Genomic DNA, 26,615 nt, shown 5'->3' with positions numbered 1-26,615 from the left:
GGAGACAATGTGAGTCATCCAGCAGCTCAGCAGCGTCTGGATGAGTTTGAGTCACAGTTTAAGTGTGTGAGTACGAACGGAGGAGATAAAGACGAAGGAAACCTCAGAGGAAACGAAAAAAAAATGTCTGGAATGATTCACTGGCTCATATGATGTGTGTGTGTGTGTGTGTGTGTATATATACAGGACTGTCTCAGAAAATTAGAATATTGTGATAAAGTTCTTTACTTTCTGTAATGCAATTAAAAAAACAAAAATGTCATACATTCTGGATTCATTACACATCAACTGAACTATTTCAAGCCTTTTATTATTTGAATATTGCTGATTTTGGCTTACAGCTTAAGAAAACTCAAAAATCCTATCTCAAAAAATTAGAATACTTCCTCAGACCAAGTAAAAAAATAATTTTATAACAGCAAAACTAAATCAAATATTTGAAAATGTCCATTGATGCACTCAGTACTTGGTTGGGAATCCTTTTGCACGGATTACTGCATCAATCCGGCGTGGCATGGAGGCAATCAGCCTGTGGCATTGCTGAGGTGTTATTGATGCCCAGGATGCTTCGATAGCGGCCTTCAGCTCATTTGCATTTGTAGGTCTGGTGTCTTTCATCTTCTTCTTAACTATACCCCACAAATTCTCGATGGGGTTCAGGTCAGGGGAATTAGCAGGCCAATCAAGGACAGTGATGCCATGGTCAGTGCACCAGTTACTGGTGGTTTTGGCACTGTGGGCAGGTGCCAGATCATGCTGGAAAATGAAATCCTCATCTCCATAGAGCTTTTCAGCAGATGGAAGCATGTAGTGCTCTAAAATCTCTTGGTACACAGTTGCATTTACTCTGGACTTGATGAAACACAGTGGACCAACACCAGCAGCTGACATGGCTCCCCAAACCATTGCTGACTGTGGGAACTTCACACTGGATTTCAAGCAACTTGGATTTTGCTCCTCTCCAGCCTTTCTCCAGACTCTGGCGCCTTGACTTCCAAATGAAATGCAAAACTTGCTTTCGTCTGAAAAGAGGACTTTGGACCACTCTGCAACTGTCCAGTGCTTCTTTTCCATAGCCCAAGTCAGACGCTTCTTCCGTTGTCTTGAGTTCAGAAGTGGCTTGACCATGGGAATACGGCTATTGTAGCCCATTTCCCGGACACGTCTGTGAACTGTGGCTTTTGATACCTGGACTCCAGCTTCAGCCCACTGTCTTTGAAGCTCCCCCAAATTCTGGAAGCGGCTCTTCTTCACAATTTTGTTAAGGCTGCGGTCATCTCTCTTGGTTGTGCAGCGTTTCCGGCCACATTTTTCCCTTCCAACAGACTTTTTGTGGATATGCTTTGAAACTGCACTCTGTGAACAGCCTGCTCTTTGAGAAATTTCTTTTTGTGTCTTACCCTCCTGATGGAGGGTATCAATGATGGTCCTCTGGACAGCAGTCAGATCAGCAGTCTTCCCCATACTTGTGATTTAGTTTACTGAACCAAGCTGAGTGTTTTTAAGGCTCAGGAAACCCTCGCAGGTGTTTCGAGTTAATTAGATGATTCAGGTGATTAGTTGAATAGCCTACTTGTATACTTTTTCATGATATTCTAATATTTTGAGATAGGATTTTTGAGTTTTCTTAAGCTGTAAGCCAAATTCAGCAATATTAAAATAATAAAAGGCTTGAAATAGTTCAGTTGATGTGTAATGAATCCAGAATGTATGACATTTTTGTTTTTTTAATTGCATTACAGAAAGTAAAGAACTTTATCACAATATTCTAATTTTCTGAGACAGTCCTGTATATATATATATATATGAATGATATATGATGGAGATGATTGTGAGGTGTGTGTGTGTGTCCTTGTGGTTGTGTTGACTGACGAGTCGGTAAACAGACTCAGAGGCTCAGATATCACTGAAGTTTATTGCTCAGGGTTCAGGTCCCCCCCTGAGTTGTTTATTTGGCTTCAGGTATCGAATGACCCCCCCCCCCAATCATCGCTTTGTAGAGTCAACAAACAGTCATGCATGAACTTGTTCACACAAATACACCTCACCGTCCGGCTCGTATAGGAACTAATCTCTCTCTAAACTCTCTCTCCTGCTTTCCCACACACACTCACGCTTTCTTCTTTTACCCATCATCCCTCACTTTTCTCCTCCCGTTCCACCACAACGGCATTCCCAAGCTTTCTCCAAGGTCGCTTTGGTGTCAGAGGTCATTCATAGGCTGTATTTAAGAAGCGGACGTAGAGTCACGTTGGTTTCTGGGTTCTGGTTTTTCAAGCCTTGGGTTCTGCATTTTGGCCGTCGCCATCTTGGATTTTCAGATCCACGCTTGAGGGTGAACACAGGGAAACCAATTATCTATTGTCAATTTGGATCCCTTTCTCGTGGTGGACACACAAATTAAACTAATGTTAACAATGATTACTGAGATTAAAAAAGGAAGTAGGGTCATTTTTAAAGTAGGGAAGCCCCCACCCCTTAATTTGGAAAAATATGTTCAAATTTAGCCATGAATTATACAAATCATGTACAGATCATTATGCACTTTGTGGTATAACTATTGAAATAAAAGACACAAATATGTATAAAGATGGATAGACAGATGGTTAGATACAAAAATGGATAAAAAAGATAGATCAACAATAAATAGTAAATAGTATCTGCTGATACCTGAGTTCTGATAACACACGTACCTTAACGTTATTAAAATCAAATTAAAAATCACATTGCTTCACAAATGAATATGTAAATTGGACATTTTCAGATCTGAAGGGTCTGACCCCCCCCCCCCCCCCCCCCCCTTCCATCCCATCAGTAATTCAGACCAGCAACACCCAGGGACCACCAGAGGGTGGAGGCCACATAACCACCCCGACCCACATGTCACGTCACCCATCAAACACACCCACACACACACACACATAAACACACACCACCTCCCCCGACCCTGCAGCCTCTATCAAAGATCTGACCAGCGTCACCGCTATCTGTCTCCGTCTCCCAAGGGAGTGGCCGAGCACATAGCACAGTTATCATCCTACACACACACACACACACACACACACACACACACACACACACACACACACGATAGATCAAAGGTTAATCACGTCTTTTCATCAGCTGCATCTCCCTCTCCTCCGTCTGATGCTCGTGTGCTTTCTGTCCTCGCCGCTCGCTAAGTAAACACTCCCGTCCTCCTCCTCCTCCATTGTCTCCCTCGTCTCCCTCCATCTCCCTCTGTCTTCCACCGTTTCAGGGTTTTTTTCTGCTCATATTCGGTGATTTAACGTGAAGCGAGTGTTTCTGTTGCAGCCATTAACGTGATGTACGCTCCAATAAAGAACCGGTAATGGAGCTTTTTCTGCACTTTGATAAGTATGTGAGACTTTTAGCTGCAAGTCGACTGAAAATCCTCCTTCAAAGACCCCCCCCCCCCCCCCCCCTGTGTGTGACTACCCCCCCATCTCGCCCCTGACTCAAACAGGAAGTGCTGATTCATTCAGGAGACGTGCACATTTACCGAAAACCTCTCTTCTGCACCTCAAATGGAGATTAAATGTGGCAGAGGCACAAAATACAAAAAAAAAAAATGTTTGTCAGAATAAAAGCATTCTTACTCTTTAACAATATGAAGATCAAAGAAAACGTCCTCCTGCTCTCAAATAGCGAACGCTGTAAAATATGAGTTGGTCTCCGGCCTTCTCGGCTTTTCTTTCTTGTGCTTTTTCGATCTCACCATCTCGACCCACCTGTTGATATTTATTAATATTTCTCTACAAATAGAGACTAAATGTATTAAACCTTTAATTTGATGATTAACTGCATTTTATTTATTTATGTATCTTATTGTTTATCTATTTACCCATCTAGTTGTTTATGTATTGATAATCTTTCTATTTATTTATCGATATCTATCCATCTATTTATTTATCTATTCATTTATTTATGTATTTATTATTTATCTATTCATTTATTTATGTATTTATTATTTTTTATTTATTTATTTGCTTAATCTTATTTTGTTATTTAGGCGTCTGGTGCTCGGACTAAGACATCACCCTCGACCGATCGTCTCCTTCACGTGTCACAAACACAAATGGCGTCCGCGGTGGTTTTTCTCGGCACGTCCGGCTGAAATCACGCCGCCCGGTCAGAGGAGACGATGCTCTGCCAGGAGTCACGCCACCCTCACCCTCCACGGTCCATTACCCTGGCGCCCCCTCTTCTCTCCTCCGGCCCTTCGTTAGCAGTCGGGCTGCACTCGGGGCCACATTAGCACATTAGCACATTAGCATTAGCATGTGGGGGGATTGAACATTTGCCACCAGCCGTCCGAAGACTTTCACGCCACCGATCGGACGCTGGCGGTGCTTTTAATCGTGCAGCGTGGAAGACTTGTTTCTAATCGTACAGCATGTTAAAATACGTCGAGTCATGCTTTGTTAATTGGCCACACTGGGTCAGTTAGTTCACAGTGAACAACACGTTTTCTTTTAAAAGTGTTCGGTGAGTTAAAGCAGGAATAAATATATTTCTGTACAGCGTGACACCCTCCAGACTTTAATAAGTCCTCATAGAGTTTATTCAAGTGACTCGCTAACAAACGAGTGAGATACATACACTCCTCGTTCTCTCTCCTCCCGGAGGGAAACATCCCAGCAGCTCCTCCGGCTCGACCACATGTTGAATCAGTATACGAGTTTTTAATTGTGTCTCTTGATAGAACAAGTGTGATTTAACAGAAGATGCTTATACAGACATTTACAGCCAAGAAGCTGCTTAACGGAGGAGTTTAACCATAGAAGGAGAGAAGAAGAGACTTTCACATTCATATCAATCTATTACATATCATATTGTGTTGCTTATTAAAGCGGGCCAATAGTAATGTGTAGTGCAGCCTATAGTGCCATGTGTAACAGTATTTTCTATATTGGCGTTTCTACATCACAATTTCACATCAACACAACAATTAACATTTATATTTGCTTATTCGATGTCGTGTATTTTTGGATATATTTTACATTTTTGGAAGAAAAAAGTTTGGGAGCAAATCATTTCAGGGGACCCCCTGTACCTCTGCTTACCCCCCTACGGGGTCCCGGACCCCCTCCTGTCGAAAAGATAAAGTAAACCGACTTCGTAATGTTACGAAGCATAGAGAGACTAAAGAGTCAAATTTAACAACTTAATGCTTCCCCCTCTCATTCTCATCACACCGTAGGAAACAACACTGATGTCAGATGAGTGATGACTTTGTTCAGATCATTTTCTGTCAATATGCCACATTAAAGCAGTGAAATGAACGCCGGTTACATTAAATGAGTCGACGTCTTACACTGAGACGTGTTCTGGTAAGAGACGGGACCAAGTCCTAAACTTGTGAGTTTTGAGTCCAAAAACAGCCTAAAAGTTTCAGGACATGAATTGATTTGGGATAAACTTTTTGAGGATTTCTATCAAGTATTTTCAGGTCAAAGAGCTCAAGTTAAGTCACAGAGAGGCTTTGACTCTTTCTTATTTTGAGCCTAGAGTTATCATATTTGTGAACTTGAGTCCTGACATCTGGTGAAATCATGTGATTGCGTTCTCTTTTATTCCAACATATATTATAGTTAATAATACGTGTGCGCGCTGTGTTATTTATTTTAAACTTTAAATGTATTCGGAATTGTCTCCACATGATGTTTAACTTCTGTTTCCTCTTTAATTTGTGATGGGGTTTTTGTAAGAGTAGCGTCCAGAGAAGTTAAACCAGTTGGACATGAAAACATGCTGGGAGCCGAGCGGAGAGAGAAAGTGACGATGTTGTTGTTTTAGAGAGTCGGAGCTGCACATCTGGACCACAACCCTCGCTGGTCTGTGTGAGATGGAGACTCGGACACAGTTGTTTTTCTGCTAAAGAAAACAGCTCAGCCTTGGCAAGCAGTGGGTTTACAAGTGCTGATGTTGGGGTTCAGCGAGCGGTGCAACAGCGCCTCCCAGTTGCCGCTTTGATAACTGCGTCTGATTTAATCCAGGAGGCAGTTATACATGAGCTCAGATCGCCACTGTCTCTCTCTGAAAACACGTTTTCATTTTCATCTCTGAACTCTCGTCACCTCTCACCTCTTTCTTTTTCTTTTTTTTTTCTGGAAAAAGGAGGCGTGAGACAAAGGCCAGATGTTCTCACTGAGTGAAATAAGTTAAGCGCTTACACAATATTTGCTTTGGAGTTGTTGTTTTTTGAGAAGATGATAAAGACATCCATCCGTGGACTTGAGGACACATATTTTCAGAGGAACGGCGCTTGTTTTTAAGTTTTCACATTCATATCTCACTTCCGCCTTTTTTAACATCCCTTACTTTGCTCTTTTGTGTTTTTATTGTTTTTTTCTCTTCCCTTATTCCATAAAGTGTGCATGCATGTTTTGTAATGATACAAACAATCTCCAACATTGCAGATTGTTTCCTGCATTCCCCCGTCTTATATCCTACATTTTATTAAATAAAATAATTCACAGTGGCTTTGAAGTGCTGCATTTCCAGAAAATGCCTTCTGATTGATATAAGGTACACGATGCAGCAGAGATGCACCCTGGGGTGACCTTTGGCCTCACATCGGTGTGTGTGTTAGTGTGTCCCACCGTGCACATGTGCACCGCTGCAGCTTGTAACTCCGGCTCAGTGTGTTGCACCGCAGATGTTCACATGTTTCCCCTCAGAAAACAAACAGAACGGGGGCCATTTTCTGCAGAGGGGCGACGGAGGGGACTGTCAAAATAAGAGCTCGGCCCTTTGGATCCTCCAACAGTCATCCAGTTGCTCTCTCTCTCTACGTCTTCACGTCACAATTTAAGAATTTTAAAATCAATCCTGGACTGCTTTGATTTTCACTCATATCGAGCTAGTAGTACCTCACCTCATCCAATCATAAGCTGCTGGGTTTACCACGAGTCAAACGGTGCAAATCAGTGCAGACCTTATTACTTTACATTTGTACCGTAAAGCTACTGCAGGTTTATTTGTTGTAAACAAGAACTAGACATCAGAAAGAACAAGCTAATGAAAAATAACTCAAGCTTCGATTCTGCAGAGAAGCAGTTTTTTTCAACCACTAGGTGGAGCCACAACACGTCTCAAGAGAGTTCTTCAAATTCACATGAAAGAAGCTTCTAACTGATAAAAAAATATATAAATATGAAGCCTTACCGGAGCAGAAAGTGCTCTCTACACTCATTCCAATATAAAATATGTAAAATCAGTTAAAAGTACAACTCACTTTGTCTCATGAACAATAACAAAATAACTAATATGTGCAAATTGCTGGCAAGTAAAAACATGTTAGACGTGTTAAATAATAAAAATACAGTTTAATTCAGTAAAATAAATGCCTGTATCGCCTGTAGGGGGCACCGTCTCTGCCAAACATCCAGACCTCATGTTAGATTTGTTTGTCTCAATTTTGCGTTTGTAACTACTCTTGTAAAAACATTTTCTTAAATAATGTATTGCAGGCAGTTTTTTTTACCTGCATATATAGCGTTATGTGTTTGAACATGCGTCTGGGACATCCATTACTCTTGTGGAGCACCGAGGGGGAGGGGGAGGGGTCTCCGAGGGTGATGATTCCTCAGACTGTGGGAGATTTAAGATGCTGCAGAAAGGGAGGGAGGGAGGGAGAAAACCTGGTAGGAGAGCAGGACACGCTGCCACCTCCTCCTGCTCCACCTTTGATTAATGCCTCACTCCCCATGGTGCTTCTCAGGGCCTGGAAGGGCCCCAGGTGAAGGCCTCGGGGAGACCAGAATGGAGGGACGGATGGGAAACACATGAAAAGCTGCAGCCTGGTTTCCTAAAAAAAAAAAAAAAAAAGAAGAAGACTTACCTTCCCACACAACGAAACCGCATCGTGAGTTACATTTCCGAGGTGAAAACGTATTTTTGTCGTTGGATCACAAGTCTGTTTCAAACAAGTCCTTGTAGGGAGGAGGTCTGGGTGGACGGGTCGGAAACGGCATTCAGAGTCCTGAGAAACTCATTTTAATCACAAATAATCTGGGTGGTTTACAGGTCAAAAAACACAGGACTTTCACCCAGGAGACTGATGTTCATCTCTAGTTTGAATCAACTTTTGTTAAGTTTTAGTTTTGTTTCAATTTCGTAGCATTTTTAGCCAAACTACGATTTTCTTCACATAAATTCTCCAGGTAGTTTAAAACACAGGACTTTCACCCAGGAGACTGCTGTTCATGTCCCGTTCAAAGTACTTTTGTTGCAAAAACATACCAAGTGGTTTTGTTGCCTTAAACCTAACAATGTCGTTGAGTAGCTTTTTTTTGTTGTTGTTATGTCCGTTAAACATGTGTTTTCAAACAGTTTAAAGTTGAGCTGAAACGGCATTTCAAGAGTTTCTATCTTCCGCATGGTGACGTTTATCAGAGTGAATCGGGAGGAGGGACGTAACCCTGGAAGGAATATGATTGCACCGTTGAAAAGACAAGCTTCTCCACCTCTGATGGATGTCATGGTATTATTGGTTGACATTGGTTGGCGGTAGCTGATGTAAGCATTTTTTTTCCAGGAAATATTGGATTTTTATATGAAAATACAAAGAAATGTATTTATTTATTTTAAGGCAAACTTTGTTAAATAGGTGAATCTTAAAGGGGAACAGTTTGAAAAATAAGAAATACCCTCTTAACATAATGGAGAGTTTGTAGTTTAGTTGTATAAAACGAGATATTTTTTCTGATTATTTTATCGCCGTGCATCATCATTTAACATAAAAGCACATAAATACAAGACATGAACCGAAAGTGAGTGGGTGCTGAAATGGATGTGACAGAGTCTCTGTTAGAGCCGTGAAGCCAAAAGAGGATCAAAGTGTCAGCGGGTCATAAATAAACCCCCCGACCCCCCCGACCCCACAGACGGATGCATCTTTTGTATTCTAGCGGCTCCAACAGGAAAACACACCATGCAGCCATGTGTGTGGATGTTTAACCTTGCTGTACTCCGACACACGGCCACGCCACCAAGGGTTCTCAGGGAGGTGGCTCGCTGGACCCTTATTGGTCGGTTCATTTTCCCAGAAGTCCCTGTGTGTGTGTGTGTGTGTGTGTGTGTGTGTGTGTGTGTGTGTGTGTGTGTGTGTGTGTTGGCGAGCAGCAGTGCTATGAGCTTGTTTCCTCTGGGCCACATGTGCTGGTTGGATGCAGAGCGCCGCTGTAATGAGAAGTCCAGGTGCAGGTTTTGCCCTCGGGGAGGAAGTCCTTGTTTACTCTTGTTTGACCTTGGTCCTGACCTCCCTCTGCTGCCGCCGGCCGCTCGACCCCCGTAGACTCTGAGCCGGTGGAGAAAGTCTCGCCGGTTCACAGACTGTTTTAACCGGTTGTTGATTTTGATGTATTCAGATCGTCGCCGGCTCGTTTGTGATAAAAATGACGATGTGTCCGGACTTCGGGATGATGTCGGAAAAAAGGGAAAAAACGTATAATCGCTGTTACAGAAACACAGGTGGTCGCTTCAGCATCTGTTTTCCACATGTGGAGAAAGTAGAAAGAAAAAGATGAATAGAATAAAAACAAATAATACAAATAATGATGACTTAATTGTAAAAAGAGAAGTTGAAAGAAAAGATTAATAGAATAAAAATAACAATAATGATATCTAAATTGTAAACAGAGAAGATTTAGAAAAAGATAAATAGAATAAAAATAATAATAATAATAATGAGAACTAAATTGTAAACAGAGAAGAAGAAAAAAGATGAAAGAAATAGCAAGACAAAGGGAATACATGCAAATAAACAGCAGGTGTGATCTGCTTGGGATTGATTTTGTACCTATTTTATTTTTTTGTCTTCATGCACACATGATAAGCGGTAGACGATGGATGGATGGATGGATGGATGTTTTGCACATGTAGGTTGCCCACTTTGTTTACATGGATGCTGTATGGTGGCTGGTTTGCTGTGTGCTGCTGTGACCAGCAGAGGGCGCTCTGTCAAAGGCAAACACGTTGACTGGCCTCACATGAACACCTCGGACTCTAATGAGGAAAATAAAGACCGACTTACACGTTTAAGTACCAATACTCCATTAATGTTTTCAGGTATCTGTACTTTTACTTGAGTATTTGCTTCTGACAACTATTGTCTTTTCCTCCCTATATTTCCCTTTACTAATATATCTGCACTTACAAGTCTTCACATATGCAAAACAGGCTCGTTACTTTAGTTTTAATGCATTTGAAGTTAATTATCCATCATCATTTTAATTATTGATATGTCGTTAGATTCAGTTAGTCTTGTAAAACACAGCCAGTAGAAATGTCCTTCATAGGGATACTTTATACTTCCTACTTTGAGTACATTTCAGAGTATTTTACACTTTTACCTGAGTAAATACGTAGAATCAGTACTTTTACCAGAGTACCTTTTAAACACAAGTATCTGTACTTCTACTTGAGGAGAGGATGTCTCCTTCAAGTTTGCTGCACGGTTGACAGTTGACTGTCTGCAGCGTCCCCGTTGTCCTGTAGGGGGTAGGCTAACCCTACTCCGTCCCCTTCAGACGCAGAGAGGCAGCTGGTTGATTCACGCTCTCCTCTGCAGCCGCTGACAGGTGATCCTGAATTGAGGGGCGATGAAAACCGCCTCAGACCGGGTCGGGACACGTTTTGTGTCGTAGCGTGCGTCCTCAGAGGGCACGCGCCGCAGCATATTTACCAAATTAAAATCCCTCCCCCCCCCCCTGCCCCTTTGTCTCTCTCTCTCCCCTTCTCTCTCTCCCGCCTTCCCTCCCTCTCTATCTCTGTCTCTCCCCCCTCTCTCTCTCTCTCTCTCTCTCTCTCCTCTGTCTCTCTCCCTCTCTCTCTCTCTCTCTCTGTCTCTGTCCCTCTCTCTGTCTCTCTCCCCCCCCCCTCCCCTCTCTCTCTCCCCCCTCCCCTCTCTCTCTCTCCCCTCTCCCCCCTCTCCCCCCTCTCTCCCATCTCCCCCCTCTCTCTCTCCCCTCTCTCTGTGTCTCTCCCCCCCTCTCTGTCTCCCTCTCTCCCCTCTCTCACTCTCCCCTCTCCCTCCCTCTCTCTCTCTCCCCCCCCCCCCCCCCCCCTCCTCTCTCTCCCCCTGGCTCATGCTCACCCTCAGTCATCGCGGTGCTAATGACATTCTTGCACATTCTTTGGGTAAGAAACATGGTTCAGGCTCTGACCTCCTGGAGACCTTCTTATACCTGAACACGCATCTTTTACATGGTTTTCTGCAGAAACGCCGACCCGTCGTAAGTTATGGATGAAGAGCGGAACAAGAGCAAGTTCAACCTTAAGTCCGTGTTGTTGTACGTTGTAATGCATGTGAACACGTTCCTGATTTTTGGGCATTCAGAAAGAGCGTGACATTTTGTGTGACATTTGTGTGCTGAAACGTACATGTGACAAACACGTAACATGCTAATTAATCACAGACACGCAAAGGAAACCGTGCTGACATCTCACAACATGAAAGATGTGGAACATTTTAAGGCGGGGAATGGATTTAGACGGAAGTATGAATGTGAATGAGTGGATGAGAGTTGTGTTCATTTAGATTTTATTTCAATGAGGAATTTTCACGGCTATAGCAGAATATATTTGAGGAAATGAACGTAATTTTCTTATTTCTTCTACTTCTTATTATTACATCTTTTCTATGTTTTATTACATACTTTAATATATTTTTAAATGCAATTGCACTAACAGAGTCCTAAACAGCTCTTTCTTACTCATTCACATTGCCTTCGTGGATGAATAACTGAATTGAATGATAAAAGTAATAGCATTAATGTCTAATTCTAGCATGCCAGTGAGATGAGTAGTTTTATTATTGGATTCTGTAGATTGAAGCTTTCAGCCTTTTCACATTTTTTATATAATAAAGTCCTCAGTAAAGCTTAAAAAGGAGACAGAGGTTTAAAAAATTCATCTTCATAAAGATCTTCTGAATAAGTCACTTAATTATTTCATACTTATGTAAGAGTTTCTGTGTAAAGAAGTTTCTTCTTTGTTACGTAACATTTACAGCCAATTCCAAGATAAATACCTTCAGCTCATGAAATGAAATCAGACCTCCGTGAACCTTCACCATTAATTAAAGATCTCCTGTTTCTCAGAGCGGCCAACACACGTACACACACACACACACACACACACACATGCTGACACATTTTAATGCACACAAAGAGAGAGCGAGCCGCCCTGAGAGTGTATCAAACTGCCTGTGTGAGGGTGTTGGGTTGCCAGGTCTGGTATAAATCCTGCAGACGGACCCGTAAGCACGTCAATGCTCTCTACGTGAACTCAGAAACCCCGGGTCCACGAGAGTTCACATTCTCATCATCATCACATGATGGTTGGAGATGCGTAACCATGGTAACCCGTACACACCTCAAATACCGATTTGTGCGAATCATAAAGTCGGAACTAATTTTCAAAACACATTACTGCCTCCATGGCTTTGCGTAATATAGAAATAAAATACAATGAGGGGTCACATTAGCAGCCAGCATTTTGACGTGTCCCATTGTAGCGCGCTAACATTACGTATAAAGTAAACCGATTTATGGTAAGTCGCAGTCACTTCACACGAGCTTCGTGGATATTGATTTAGTATTTAGTATCGCCGGTGTTTTTATTGAGTCCAGTGAGATCCTCCAGAGCGACATTCCCGCGCAAAATTCAAAATGAGTTTTGGCTTTTTCCATCAGTCAGCAGCGGTTGGTCGGCCCAGGTGGAGCTACTCACGGAAGTATGCTGCGTTTACTTGTAATCGGAAATCGGTAACTTCCAACTGCTGAGTCATGTTCCCTCTAGTCTAAAGTGTTTGACCAGGTACATTTCATTACTGCTGACTCACAATGGAGGATCAACAGGCAGAGAAAGAAGAACGTTCAACTTCCAGTCCCAAGAAAAAGAAACAAAAAAGTAATGGAAGTGAAGAAGGAAAGTCATCAAGAAGCAAAGTGACCGCCAACGAGGGAAAACCACGGACCTCCTTTCAGTGTGGAGCATTTGAAGGCATCACGCAGATGAGAAACAGTCGACACTGATCGGTGAGGGAGACGAGGTCCCAGAGGCTCGCCTGCAGTTCCATCTACCGCCAAAGAGGCCGCTAGAAGCAACGTATCTCAAATCTTACGGAGTGCCACTTTAATATAGAAAAATATATAGAGATTTTTACCATCGCTTTGGCGCCCCCTAACCCCCTCCCGGCATATGATGCATACCCACTTTTTGCGCCACTGCATATGAAAAGACGGTGGAGCTAACGCGCTGCAGGTCCAGTCAGCCAGACAGACAGACACGGTGAAAGTGATGTGGAGAACATCCCACCCTAACACAAACACTATTACAGTACATACACACACACACACACACACTCCTCCCTTGTGAAGGAGGAGGACTCATGTTGCATTGCGTGCAGAGTTGCAATTTTGTCTTTTGTCTGGAGTCGGTGGCGTTCCCCAGCGCCTCGCCAGATCTCACTGATTTACCTCGAAAAAATACTTGAAACGCTGTAACCACCGGAATTATGATACACACACACACACACACACACACACACAGCACTATAATTACACAGGATCAAAGTGAAATTCACAGAGTGTGATAGTGGAGCTAATAGTAGACGACAGCGAGGTGAAACACAGATCATGAGGAACAATATCAAAGCAGCGAGCACCGGGTTAGCGTTGGGACGCCAGTGGTTTATATTTTTGGAGGGAACAGCGTTGCGGTGGTCAAACTACGGCCCGCGGACCAACGGCTGAATTACAACAACAAAAAAAGTATACTTGAGCATATTTAGAAATAACATCTTAGTGGGTCCAAATGCTGGAAGCCACTTCATTCATTCAAAACGAAATGAAATGAAAGAAATGTTTTCTGCTAAATGGTCCCGTTCGAATGAGTGGACGATGTTCAAGGTCGACACAAATTGATGCATTTTCAACAACTATCTGCTCATTCAAACATTTTTATATAAAAATGTTTTCGCAAACGATATCTTGCAGGCTGTTATTCAACTTTTAAATTCCATTTGTATCGTTTTGTGTATCGGACTGAAGAGGAGCTCTAAAATCTTTCGCTCTCACTCCTACAATTTTAGAACTTCATGCGTCATTTCAGGTCAAGATGTTGGGACATGTGTGCTCTTTCATACAACGTCACTGTGGACGTAAACTGACACATTTCAGCATCGGAGCCTGAACGTGGATCTCCAGCCAGACTCTCACGTTAACTTAAAAAATCCTAAACGCTTGGCACAGAAACCTTTTTTTTTTTTTTAACCATTTCCTGCCTGTTCTGTTTTTTTACATCATAAAAATAAACATATTTCTTATATTTACATTTACATCGTAATATTTTGATTGGGCACTTGTTGTGAACAGAAACCAATATTTGGCAATTTCTGCCTGATTTGACTTTAGTTCTTTCCTGATTTACACATTATATCCTCATATTTTAAATGGGCACTTCGGCCATTCATTAGATTTTATGTATTAAAGATTAAAAGTATTGAATTAATTATCATTTTAATCTAAGAGCAACAGATACACTGATGACACTGGCCTTCAGGGCCATCAATGGAACGGCACCTGCCTACCTTCAAACACTGGTCAAACCTCATGCCCCGAAGCGAGCACTTCGCTCCTCTACTTCAGCTGGCCGGCTGGTACCACCATCGCTGAAATCAAACAAATGTCGCTCAGCAAAGTCCAGACTCTTCTCTGTTCTGGCGCCTCAGTGGTGGAACGAACTCCCGACCAATGTCAGGACAGCAGAGTCATTTGCCATCTTCCGAAAAAGGCTCAAGACTCACCTGTTCAGACTTCACCTCGACTCTACATAGCATGACCCACTAACACCCTCCCTCGACACCTGTGTGTGTGTGTGTGTGTGTGTGTTAAACGACCCTCAGCCAGATGGGGCAATTAGCGGCTTCCACTCTTTAATTGGACGGATCGTTGCCTTGTGATTGAAGCCGCCGTCCCCGCCTTTGTCTTTTTTTCGTACACATGCAGAGACGCACATGTAGCACCACGTACAAACACGCCACACGTGTTCTCCCGTTCATTTTTCATCACTTATTACACCCACGGACACGGCCAGAAACTCCCTTTTGGGTTTGATCCCCTCATGCCTGGTTTTAGCAGCAAAACATCTGAGGGACCTGGTTGCCGCGGTGAAGCAACACATCTCCATCCGCTAACACAAGGGTGTTTGTGTGTGTGTGTGTGTGTGTGTGTGTGTGTGTGTGTGTGTGTGTGTGTGTGTGTGTGTGTGTGTGTGTGTGTGTGTGTGTGTGTGTGTGTGTGTGTGTCCGTATGAGGAGCATTGTTCTGCACTTCCTAAAGAGTCCATGAAGCAGCCCAGATTACCAGGTCTTGTGTTTTCTCTCAAGCGGACCCCTCTGGGAGGGATTACGGCTTAACACGGGAATCCAGACGACCATGCAGTTAACTCAGTGCAGCTGCGGCTCAGGAGGTAGAGCGGGTCGTCGGCTGATCGACGGATTAAATCTCTTCTGGTTCGCATGTCGCAAGTGCCCTTGGGCAAGATACTGAAGCCCTTTTTGACTGTAGGAAGTTGCAACTGTATGTATGTGGAGAAACCAGAGACTGTCTGTAGTCCCCCAGAGGTCTACAATAGTAGCTCACATGAGTCCAGAGACCAGACCAGACTATGTGGAGAAACCAGAGACTGTCTGTGGTCCAAACAACAAGCTGCTGTATTTATGTCTAGATGAACTTAATTGGAGTGTTGATGGAGCAGCTACAATGTTAGCATAGCCATCAACCAGACTCCATTCAGAAAACAAGTGTTTTAAAAGTAGTTAGCTTGTGGTCTTGCAGACAGACCTAACAAAGCATGACTTCACACTTTTTACTGATCACCATCATTATGGAGTTATTTCAGCATAATTTTCATCTGTTTACCGCTGTTGAAATCTTGGCAAGATCAGTTTTTTTGGAGTTGAAACCGCTACAGTAAACCAGCTAGATAACTCGTTAGATTTTTGGTTATTTCGACCGTGATGAAACATTGTTGGTGTCTACAAACACAAACGATTTTTCCAAATCGCTTTGAGTTTGATGTTTTCAACATTATTATTTCAACTCATCACATATCAGCTATGACAAATAAACTGTGCTTTTAAGTTGGTAGCAGATGTAGTGTGTAGATTTTTTAGGACTGGATTTAAAATAGTGAAGTCACCGTGTAACCATATATGTGCATGTTCCCTCAATAGAGCTGGGCTTTATGTCAGTCTGATAGCACCACGCGGAAGTGTCCTGAGAAGTGACACGGTTGCCACGGCGACAGCTAGCATCATATAAGGAGAAAAGGGGGGGTCACCACATTCTCTCTCATACAGTAGCAAAGACATTTCCTTCCCAGCATTCCTCAACAATCCCTCCGTCTCTCATACTCATTTTTCTTTTTCCTTTTTTTCCCCTCAGACCACAAATTTTTGATCAGGTTTCAAAATAAGCCGGGATATTTATAAGCAGCCTCGTTGTCTACATTCCACGGATAAGTACGGAGCGATTAGTTTTGATTGTGGTTGTCGGGAGTGAAGTCGGAGAGAGTTGTTGCAGTGTTTTGCAGTGTTGTTGTGGAAACGGATTCTTTCTAATTTAATGTTCTCAGTGTTCTTCTGCAGAGCTCATATTTCCTGTCAAGCCGAGGTTATAGAAACTTCCACATTTCTTTCTTTTCTTTTCTTTCTTTCTTCAACACACATTGTTGTTGTGTCATATTATGTGTTACAGGTTTACATTTTTCATTTTCTTTGCATTTATAAATCATAAATATATAAATATCTCAATGAGCTACATTTTCCCTTCATTACCAAGAGCATGAGTGCTGCAGTGTGAATAATGTGTATAAATCAGCGGTTGAAAATAGTTCCCACCTCTCACTCCTGTTTGAGTCACATTTGCTTAAATCTACTTTTAAATTAAAAAATATATATTTTTTGCTCCATTTAGGTGTATTTTTTTATTTTTAATTTCGGTTGGGAAAGTTGTCACACAAACTCGTGTTTCAGGCTAATCTGTGCAGCGTAACGAGGACTGTGGATCGTTTGGCAGCTCGATTAGTGAACACCAGCGTCGTCAACGTGACTGTGATGTCGCCTTCGACATGTAGGTCGATTTTAAACGGCAGCACGTCGTTGATTTTATCACCTCTCTCTCTCTCTCTCTCTCTCTCTCTCTCTGTCTCTCTCTCTCTCTCTCTCTCTCTCTCTCTCTCTCTCTCTGTCTCTCTCTCTCTCTCTGTCTCTGTCTCTCTCTGTCTCTCTCTGTCTCTCTCTCTCTGTCTCTCTCTCTGTCTCTCTCTCTCTCTCTCTCTCTCTCTGTCTCTCTCTGTCTCTCTCTCTCTCTCTCTGTCTCTCTCTCTCTCTCTGTCTCTCTCTCTGTCTCTCTCTCTCTCTCTGTCTCTCTCTCTCTCTGTCTCTCTCTGTCTCTGTCTCTCTCTGTCTCTCTCTCTCTCTCTCCTTGATTTTGGGATTAATCCACTCACCCCCTCTCTGTCTCTCTCTCTCTCTCTGTCTCTGTCTCTCTCTCTCTCTCTGTCTCTCTCTCTCTCTGTCTCTCTCTCTCTCTGTCTCTCTCTGTCTCTCTCTCTCTGTCTCTCTCTCTCTCTCTGTCTCTGTCTCTCTCTCTCTCTCTGTCTCTCTCTCTCTCTGTCTCTCTCTGTCTCTGTCTCTCTCTGTCTCTCTCTCTCTCTCCTTGATTTTGGGATTAATCCACTCACCCTTCTTGCGTTTCCACCAGGTTTGCACTCACCTTCCGGCTCCATTAGATCTAATTAAGAAAATCCTCCATCAGCTGCCTGGACCCTAATTGGCCCCCAAACTACATCTCTCTCTCCCTAATCTCTCTCTCTCTCTCCAGTCTCAGGTTTTACCTCGTCGCTCTGCACACAAAGCTTTGTCGTTTCGGGAAGTAGTCGGTGACGCAGACGCTTACTCATCGTTTCTCATCACTCTCACAAAAGGTGTAATCATATCAGGACGATAAACGATGCTGGAAGGTGGCGATTAAATTAGTGTTAATTATGATCTTGTTTAACAAACCGTTCAGCTCACGTGTCTGCGTGAGAGACATCAGACGGTGGTGGTGAGGGTGGGGCTGTGGTGGTGGTGAGGGTGGGGCTGTGGTGGTGTTACGGGTGGCGTGGTGGCGTCGCGTGAGATAAATTCATACGCAGGTGTTCAGCCTTTTGCAAGCCAAGGTGGATGTTCCCGGATCAGCACCTGGTCCCGCTCAGGACCTGCAGTACCACGATCAACATGTAAAAACCACAGATTGCCTGGAGGGAGGGAGGGAGGGAAGAGGGGGGAACAGCCCCAGACCTCCCCCCCTCCCCCCTTTTTCCGGGCCTGCACTGTATGCTTTGGCAACAAGTCAACCAGCAGACACGCAAGCACTCGAACAGATTTACACACAAACAAGCTGCCACATCGTGTAACTACGTTAACAGCACTTTTCCACGTTTCCCCCCGAGTTTAAGAAGAGCTCAGAGAGACAAACAGGAGAGGTAGATTTTTGTTTTTGGATCTTCTGCACAGATAAGACCCACATCTGACTGAGGCTTCACGCTCCGCTCCGTCAAACCGCCCGGCTGCGTGGTTCCTGATGGATTTTTTCCTCGCAGGGCCGCCCGACCAGACGCTTTACATTCCAGCTCAAAACAAAGATAGTTTGATAGCGAGTGTTTTGGGAAAAGGGAACAAATAACAGAGATTACATGCTTGACGAAGCCGAGCTGCCGGGGCCGGCGTTATCTAAGTGTGCCGAGGCTGACGGATCCCTCCATGTGTAGAATAAAATGAAGCGTTGGCGCTGCATACAGGATGTTACACATGTTGTGTTAATGTTTAAATCTTATCTCAGACAGTCATGCATGTGTGTGTGTGTGTGTGTGTGTGTGTGTGTGTGTGTGTGTGTGTGTGTGTGCTTTCATAGCAAGGTAGAGCCATGAGCGCATACGTTACGTTATGTAATCTGGAGGTGAGAGCTTTAAATGAGTCTCCAGGCTTTGATGGTGGACGTTGTGCATGTTGCCTAATTAAAGATGGAAGTTGGAGGAGCTGCTGAGAGCAACGGAGATGTCCTCCATTTGTAGGATGTTTGCAGTATATTCCTGTATTATGTTTTTTTTTTTTTACACAAGAGACCGTTTTACTGGTGAATAAACACCGTCTGCAATATGATGTCGCCAAATAAAAAAAAATGACATATTTAAAGTCCACTGTGCCGTTACTGAAGAGTTGATGCTGCTTGTTAAATTGAGACCAGGATGCAACCTCCAGTTCTGAATAGTGAAGTCAGCGCTGAAGTGCCTTAAACATGCATTCTCCCTGCGGGCCACCAGGAGGCGACTCCTCTCTTATTGTATAGAAGTCTATGAGAAAATGGTCCTACTTCTCTCTTGATGTATAATCTCAGTAAACATTGTAAACATGAGTTTATGGTCTCAATCTCTAGTTTCAAGTCTTCTTCAATCCAGCATGATGTTCATTTAGTACATTATGGTCCATTTAGATTCAAACAGACCAGAAAGCAGGGGATGCATTAGGGGGCGGGGCTTACCTGCTGATTGACAGGTCGCTACCACGCTACCAATGCAGTAAGCTACTAAGATGACTCCTTAAGTCTCTGTTTTCAGCATATGAATATTGTCCTTTTGTGAGTCAGACTTTGCTTCCTCTCAGAATTGATTCCTTCTTTACCGTAATTATTCTTCTACAAATAAACACTTGCTTCTTTGTAGCTTACGTAAGTCTGCCGATGTGCAGCGCTGCGTGTCCTTCGTCTGGCCGAGCCATCAGAGTTTTAAGCTTTGCTTATAAAACGTCTGACCTTCTCGTTAACAGAATGCAGCCACATTCCTGAGCAGGAAGTTCAGGTGCCAGTCGACCTACTTTGCCAGCGGCGCTGCAGAAAGCGCCTGTCCTCCATCCTCCTCCAGCGTCCTCTCACTTTCTCTCACTTGTGCTCTTTTTCTCTCCTTCCTCCTCTTCCTTACTTTCTTTCTGTTTCCCACCTTGTATCTTCTGCTCGGTCATGTCGGGGTTTATTTCACAGCAGGTCTCTGCTTCCCTACGCAGTTCTTCAGACGGGAGGCAGCGTTAGCGTTTCATTAGATGGCCGTGAATAATGGAGCTCTTGTCCTCTCGCTGCCAAGCGTTCGCCTTCATAATTGCCTTCAGTGCACACACCCAGCTGAGAAAACAGCCCACAAAAAAACAAGAAGTTACATCTTACATCTTTTTTTTGCAGATGCAAAAGTGTGTTTTTTTTTTTTTTTTGCATGTTTAGCTTTTTTCCTTGCAGGTCAGATTTTAAAGGAGCGTCGGCTGTTTTTGATTTGATGTGAAGCTGATGTGGGAACTGTTATGTCACACTAACCGTGTGTGTGTGTGTGTGTGTGTGTGTTGTCAGGCTGTGCGAGCCCCAAGGAGCTGACCATGGAGCGAGCCCATTCGGCCGTGGACAAGATGTTCAATACCCTCCGAGGTTTGAGCCACACCAGAGACCACCTGAAGCAGCTGCACTCCGTCTACGCCGCTGGTGACGGAGTTCACCAGGTCTGAGACGCACACACACACACACACACACGCGCACACACACACACACACACACACACACACACACACACATTACCACACTCAACATCATCAAACATGCACACACTTCTATTCAGCTCAGACAACATGCCTAACTCTGCCCCCAGCACGCCTAAACACCTTAACACACCGGAGGCGGGGTTTAATGTGTGATTAATTTGCATATCAACGTATTTGTTTTCATCATGACATACAGAACTCGAGTATTGGCAGTTCTAGACGGGGGTCAGGGTTACTGACCAATCACAGACAACAACAGAGAGGCTCCACAAACCCAGACAGCAAACTTTATTAAACTCAACCTCGACAAAGAGACACTTTCTTCCCTTTCACAATAAAAGCCCCCAGATATATGGACTTTTGTTTACCAGAAGGAACTCATTTTATTGAAAATGTGTCACCATTTAACTGAGTATCTTGTTGTTTCCCGTCATGCAAAGGCAGAACACGAAGAAGTTTTTGTTCCGCACACAACAGCTGGTTTCCTTCGCTCTCTTCTTCTTTGTGCTGTGGCGGGAACTCGGCTACCGAGAACCTGTGACCTTCGTCGCTTTTGTGCCACTCCAGCGTGCGTCACACAGAGAGAGAGAGAGCGAGAGAGAGAGAGAGAGAGAGAGAGAGAGAGACTCTTCATACGATGTTTGTTGGTGCTTATGTAATCTGAAATCTGCGAAGAAGAGTGCAGCTCCGCCGCCGTCCTTCGCCTCGATTGGTCGACAATTATAGTTCGGGAGCAGAAAGGTTCGTCGAGGGGATGTTAAAGGCCGCTTTTTCTCGTAGGAGGTCATAATAATTTCCTCACTTGGACGAGGACGAGCTGCAGATTAAGCTTTAAAACGTCGGGAACATCCATGTCCTTCTCGTCTTTTGTTGTCCGTTGAACCTCCTGACGTTAAGTCGGCCGAGGTTTTTTTGTGATTCCATTTCTGACATAACAAACCATTCACCATAGTAGCACGAAGGCCTTGGTGGAACTCAGCAGATATATTAATTTGCCGTTCGGAATGCAGTTGTTGTTGTTTTTTCTCTCAGAAGCAAAAGTTGTATTTCTTAAAAGATGTATTTTATTGGAGAATGTAATCTCCACTTACCTCACTGGTTTGATAACATCTTTCATATAATAGATCCTCTGAACTAGTCCAGGTATCCATTTCTGTACTCTAAGCTTTTGTAATATTTTTCAAATATGTGATCTGACAGCAGCTTTGTACACTTTTTCTGTCTTTCTCATGTTCTGTCATCAAACCACGTTAAAATGCATCACAATACCTAAAATAAGTTACTGCAACTCCTGATTAAATCTAATGATGAAAGAGTTTAATGTTTATTAGACTTCTGGAACATTTCCTTTTACCTGCTGCGAGCAGGAATAAGTAGACTCAGCGTGTCCCAGAAATCAGTGGGTGCTCACAAAATCACTGCGTTATGAAAATGAGAACATGAGAACGGCGTGATATGTTGCAGAAACATCTAGAAATCCATCAGCCTCCATCAGTCTCCCCCAGTGAGCATCACCCTCCCCCAGCAACATTACTTCCCCCCCCACCCAAAGGTCATGATGTCCGAGTGCAATGCTCTCCTCACACAGGTAAATTGCTATTTTCTCACAACGCCTGAAAATAAAACTCATAATTTTTACAGCAGTTTGTCTGAAAACCACTTACGACCTTCGGTTCACGGTTTCATTTAAACGGCGTGTTGATTGTTGTGTGCGATAACATCAACAGTTCATTTCCCCCTCATGATTATTCCGAACGGCAGCGGCGGCCTCCTCTGATGTCACATGTGAAACTCGTGGCGCCGACATTTCTCCCCGAGCACATGTCGTGCTGCGAGTGAGGGGGAAAACTGTTGAACTTCCTGGAAGAGGTGCATCGATGAAGAGGTGTTGATGAAGGCCGAGCGGCGGTGCCTGTAACAGCTGGAGGCGCACGCCGTCTATCGACCTCACACACACACTGATCACTTCCTGCTGCAGGACAGGAGCTGTGTGAGGTATTGATTGTCGATATAATCTGATATTATATTCTCTCTTATCAAAAGTCAAAGTCAGCTTTATTGTCAATTCTGCAATATCTGCCAGACATACAGAGGAATTTAAATTTCGTTTTTCTCTGACCCACGGTGCAATATAACAAAAAAAATATATGTACAATAAATAAAATAAATTCCAAGTAGTGCAAGAGAAATTCAAAATCACAAAAAAACTGAATAGTGCAAGTAAGTAGAAAAACAGGAGATGAAAATGTGCAATGTAATGCAATATATCCATCCATCCATCGTCTACCGCTTATCCTGTATTCAGGGTCGCGGGGGGGCTGGAGCCCATCCCAGCTGTCATTGGGCGAAGGCAGGGTACACCTGGACAGGTCACCACTTCTATCACAGGACCAACATGTAGAGAAAGACAACAATTCACGCTCACATTCACACCTACGGGCAATTTAGAGTCATCAATGAACCTATCCCCATCCTGCATGTCTTTGGACTGTGGGAGGAAGCCGGAGAACCCGGAGAGAACCCACGCTTACACGGGGAGAACATGCAAACTCCACACAGAAGGAACCCGGGCCGACCCGGGAATCGAACCCGGGACCCTCTTGTTGTGAGGCGAGAGTGCTACCCACTACACCACCGTGCAGCCCGTAATGCAATATATGAACTATATAAATATGGATGCAGTTTAAACAGTTAAGGGCACTGATGATCTGTAAAGTGACTGGTTCTTTTCCTTATGGGGGGGTCAGAGTCCAGAGTTCTTGGGGGCAGAGGGGAGTGGAGGGAGAGAGGGGAGGGTGTTGAGCTTCCTTACAGCCTGGTGGATGAAGCTGTTTGCCAGTCTGGTAGTAGAGGCTTATAGGAAATATTTAATTCAGCAGGCTGTTCTTATACTCTGATCGTAGCAATACCCAGGAAAAGTAACGTACAGAGTTTGTATATAACCCACGAACCCAATTACCTGTAAACCCACAAACCCGTGAGCCGGGACTGGTGACGTACAATAAAGAAGGACAAAGTCCACTTGGGGACTTTCACCCTGGAAACCGCCATTCATGTCCCGACTGAAAACAGATGTCAACTTTGTTTTTTGTTTTTTTGTTTTTTGTCACATAACTTCTGTGCTTTAGTAACCTTCCTTTGTTATTTTAACCCCCACGTTGACTTATTTTTTATGTAGCTTTTGGATATAAATGGTAAATAGACTTGGATTTATAGCCATTTAATTAACGCCATTTCCATAGTTATTTTCCTAAATTGTTGTAACTCAATGTCTGCGCTTAACGCCGACTTATTTGTCACGTAACCTTAGTACATAACGCCGACTTATTTGTTATATTTGTAACCCAACTTCCGTACTTCGGTGACGTGACTTCTGTAGTTACTGAAACATGGACTTATTTGTCAAGAAACGTACATACTTAACGTTGACCTATTCATGGCTATTCAACGCTTATTTTTTATATTTGTTACGCAACATGCGTTTTTAGGTGATGCGACTTCTGTAGTTACTGAAACGTTATTATTATTACCTTATTTTTAACTTCCATTTGTTTTCCTCTAACATTGACTTTTTGTTACTTATTATTTGTTACTTAACTTCTGTACTCAAGTTGTTGTAACTGAAACTTATTTGTCAGAAAACTTGCGTACTTAACATCTAATTATTTGTCACGTAACTTCCGTTCTTTGTTCACACTACTTCCGTAGATATTTTAACTTAAACGTTGACTTATTTGTCAAGAAACTAAACACTATTTTAACTCAAACAACAATCTTTTCCTAAACTTAACCAAGTCGTTTTGTTGCCTTCGCACATTATGTTGCTGGACATTTGTGAGAGAAAACCCCTGAAAATTACCGTCTGTATATTTCTGGTCCGGTGACTTCCCTGGAGCCTTGTCATCGCTGTGTGGTCGCCAACACAAGAGTACAGTGCTGATTAGGATTCAAGGATTAGGATTCAGATGACACGCATAGTACGACTTCATTATCATTCTGACCACATTACCTCCGAAGACATTCCAGTCCGTCCTGTTCTCTCCTCTCGGCCGGCTGTTCGGGAACATTCATCAGTTCATTGAGCTCGACGGTGCCAACAAAATCCCCTGTGTGTGTGTGTGTGTGTGTGTGTGTGTGTGTGTGTGTGTGTGTGTGATTGCATGTTTGTGTGTATGGACAAATATTTATCCCTTATCAGATGACTAATTCTGATATTGTTGTTCATCCTGTGGGCGTTTGTGGTGACGATCGTTTTTAGCTTTTTCTGGAAAGCAGATGTAAATGGAGTGTGACTGACTATGGGCCAGATTCATGTTTATACCTGCAATGTTTGTGTGTGTGCGTGTGCGTGTGTGCGTGAGCGTGTTATTTATCCGGAGGTGAATCATTAATGTGTTTACTCCCGATTGAGTCTGTGCAGGCTGACCCGTGAATTAAAGTGGGTGTTGGTAGAGGTAAATGTTAGTTTATATAATTCCTGATTTATACAACAGGATTTCCCGAGGCCTGATCAGGCTGCTGCTCTGGGGGAGTAAAGAGTGATACATAATCATTACTCCGTATTAAAGGTGAGAGGAAACCTGTGGGCAGAAACACCTGGATGCATTTGGACAACATTCTGTGTGTGTAGGTGTGTTAAGTGTGTGTGTGTGTGTGATGCTTGAATCAACAGTTTGGTAGATGGAGTCCCTGCTCAGTGTCCAGCTGTTCCAACAACATTGAGAGAACTTTTTTTAGCCTCGACGTGTCAAATGAGGTTTACTTATTTGTGACGCAACTTCCGTATTTTAACCCAAATATTGACTTATCTATCAGATAATTTCCGTACTTAGGCTAACGCCACTCCAGTAGTCATTTTAACCCAAATATTTACTTATTTGTCACGGAACTCCCATAATTATGTTATGCTACTGCCGTATTTATTTTAACATTAATATTGACTTCTTTATCATATAACTTCCGTTCTTAGGCTAACGGCACTTCAGTAGCTATTTTAAACCAACCATTTACTTTTTTGTCACATAAATTCTATACTGAAATAATGCTATTTAGTTATTTTAACTCAAACATTGATATATTAGTTACTTCCGTATGTAACTCCATTATCGTAGTTATTTTAACCCAAATATTGAGTTATTTGTAACCTAACTTTGTAAGTAACTCCATTATCATAGTAATTTTAACCCAAACATTGAGTTAATGTCACGTTACTTACATATGTAAGTAACTCCACTTCTGCAGTTATTTAAACCCAATGGTTAACTTATTTGTTGCTTAAAGGGACTTAGGGCAGGATTTGTGAAAAAATAAACATTCACTTTAAGTCTTTTAATGCTAATGGGTGATGAAGCGTTCAAAACCAAAAAGAATGAGACCACACACATATCTCCCCATTGCCTTGAACAGGCTGTGTGCTGCATGATGTACTGCAATTCGTGGTCCGAATTTCCCGCGCAGTCCGGCGGACGTGACGTCAAATGACGCTGAATGCGCGTACTCGACGGCTTGGAGACCAGAAGAAGACAAGCGCGGTGGACTCAAGTACTGTATGTGTAGTAATGGACTCTGCTTCGGCCGGAAAACGACCCACCACCACACAAAGTCCACTAAAAAGTAATACCAAGAAGAAAACGAAGGTTTTATCAGCGGCAATTCGTCATCCTAAAGTTACACTAAAATAAACACTTGTTTACTTACTTCGTGGCTTGACATGATGCGGTTCGCAGATGTATGCTACCAACGTAGTTCCGCGGAGGCATGTGCGGAGGGCTTGTAGTAAACAGTCACGTGAACAGCGAGTAAATAAATAACCGTGTCACAGCATCAGCTGCACTGAAGAGTTCGTGCGCGCTACCGCGCCGGCTTGGCAGATGGCTGCAGTTACCCTAACGGCCGTCGTGTCACTGTTGAGTCTTATTTCTTGATCCTGCCCTAAGTCCCTTTAACTAACGTACGAAGG

General features: G+C 43.2%; 1 protein-coding gene across 1 annotated transcript in view; it reads left to right on the top strand.

Annotated features, from left to right (window-relative positions):
• The window catches only part of scfd2 (sec1 family domain containing 2), a 100,832-nt gene that overhangs the window by 63,688 nt on the left and 10,529 nt on the right, over window positions 1–26,615 (top strand). Inside the window, exon 6 of the mRNA XM_084011202.1 lies at window positions 20,472–20,617. Within this exon, the coding sequence (XP_083867328.1) occupies window positions 20,472–20,617 (146 nt within the window). The remainder of the gene's footprint in view (window positions 1–20,471; window positions 20,618–26,615) is intronic.

Source organism: Eutrigla gurnardus (genome assembly GCF_963514095.1).
Source record: "Eutrigla gurnardus genome assembly, chromosome: 6".
Classification (NCBI taxonomy): Eukaryota; Metazoa; Chordata; class Actinopteri; order Perciformes; family Triglidae; genus Eutrigla; species Eutrigla gurnardus.
The sequence above is the reverse complement of the archived record's forward strand: the minus strand, read 5'-3'. Positions and strand labels throughout refer to the sequence as shown.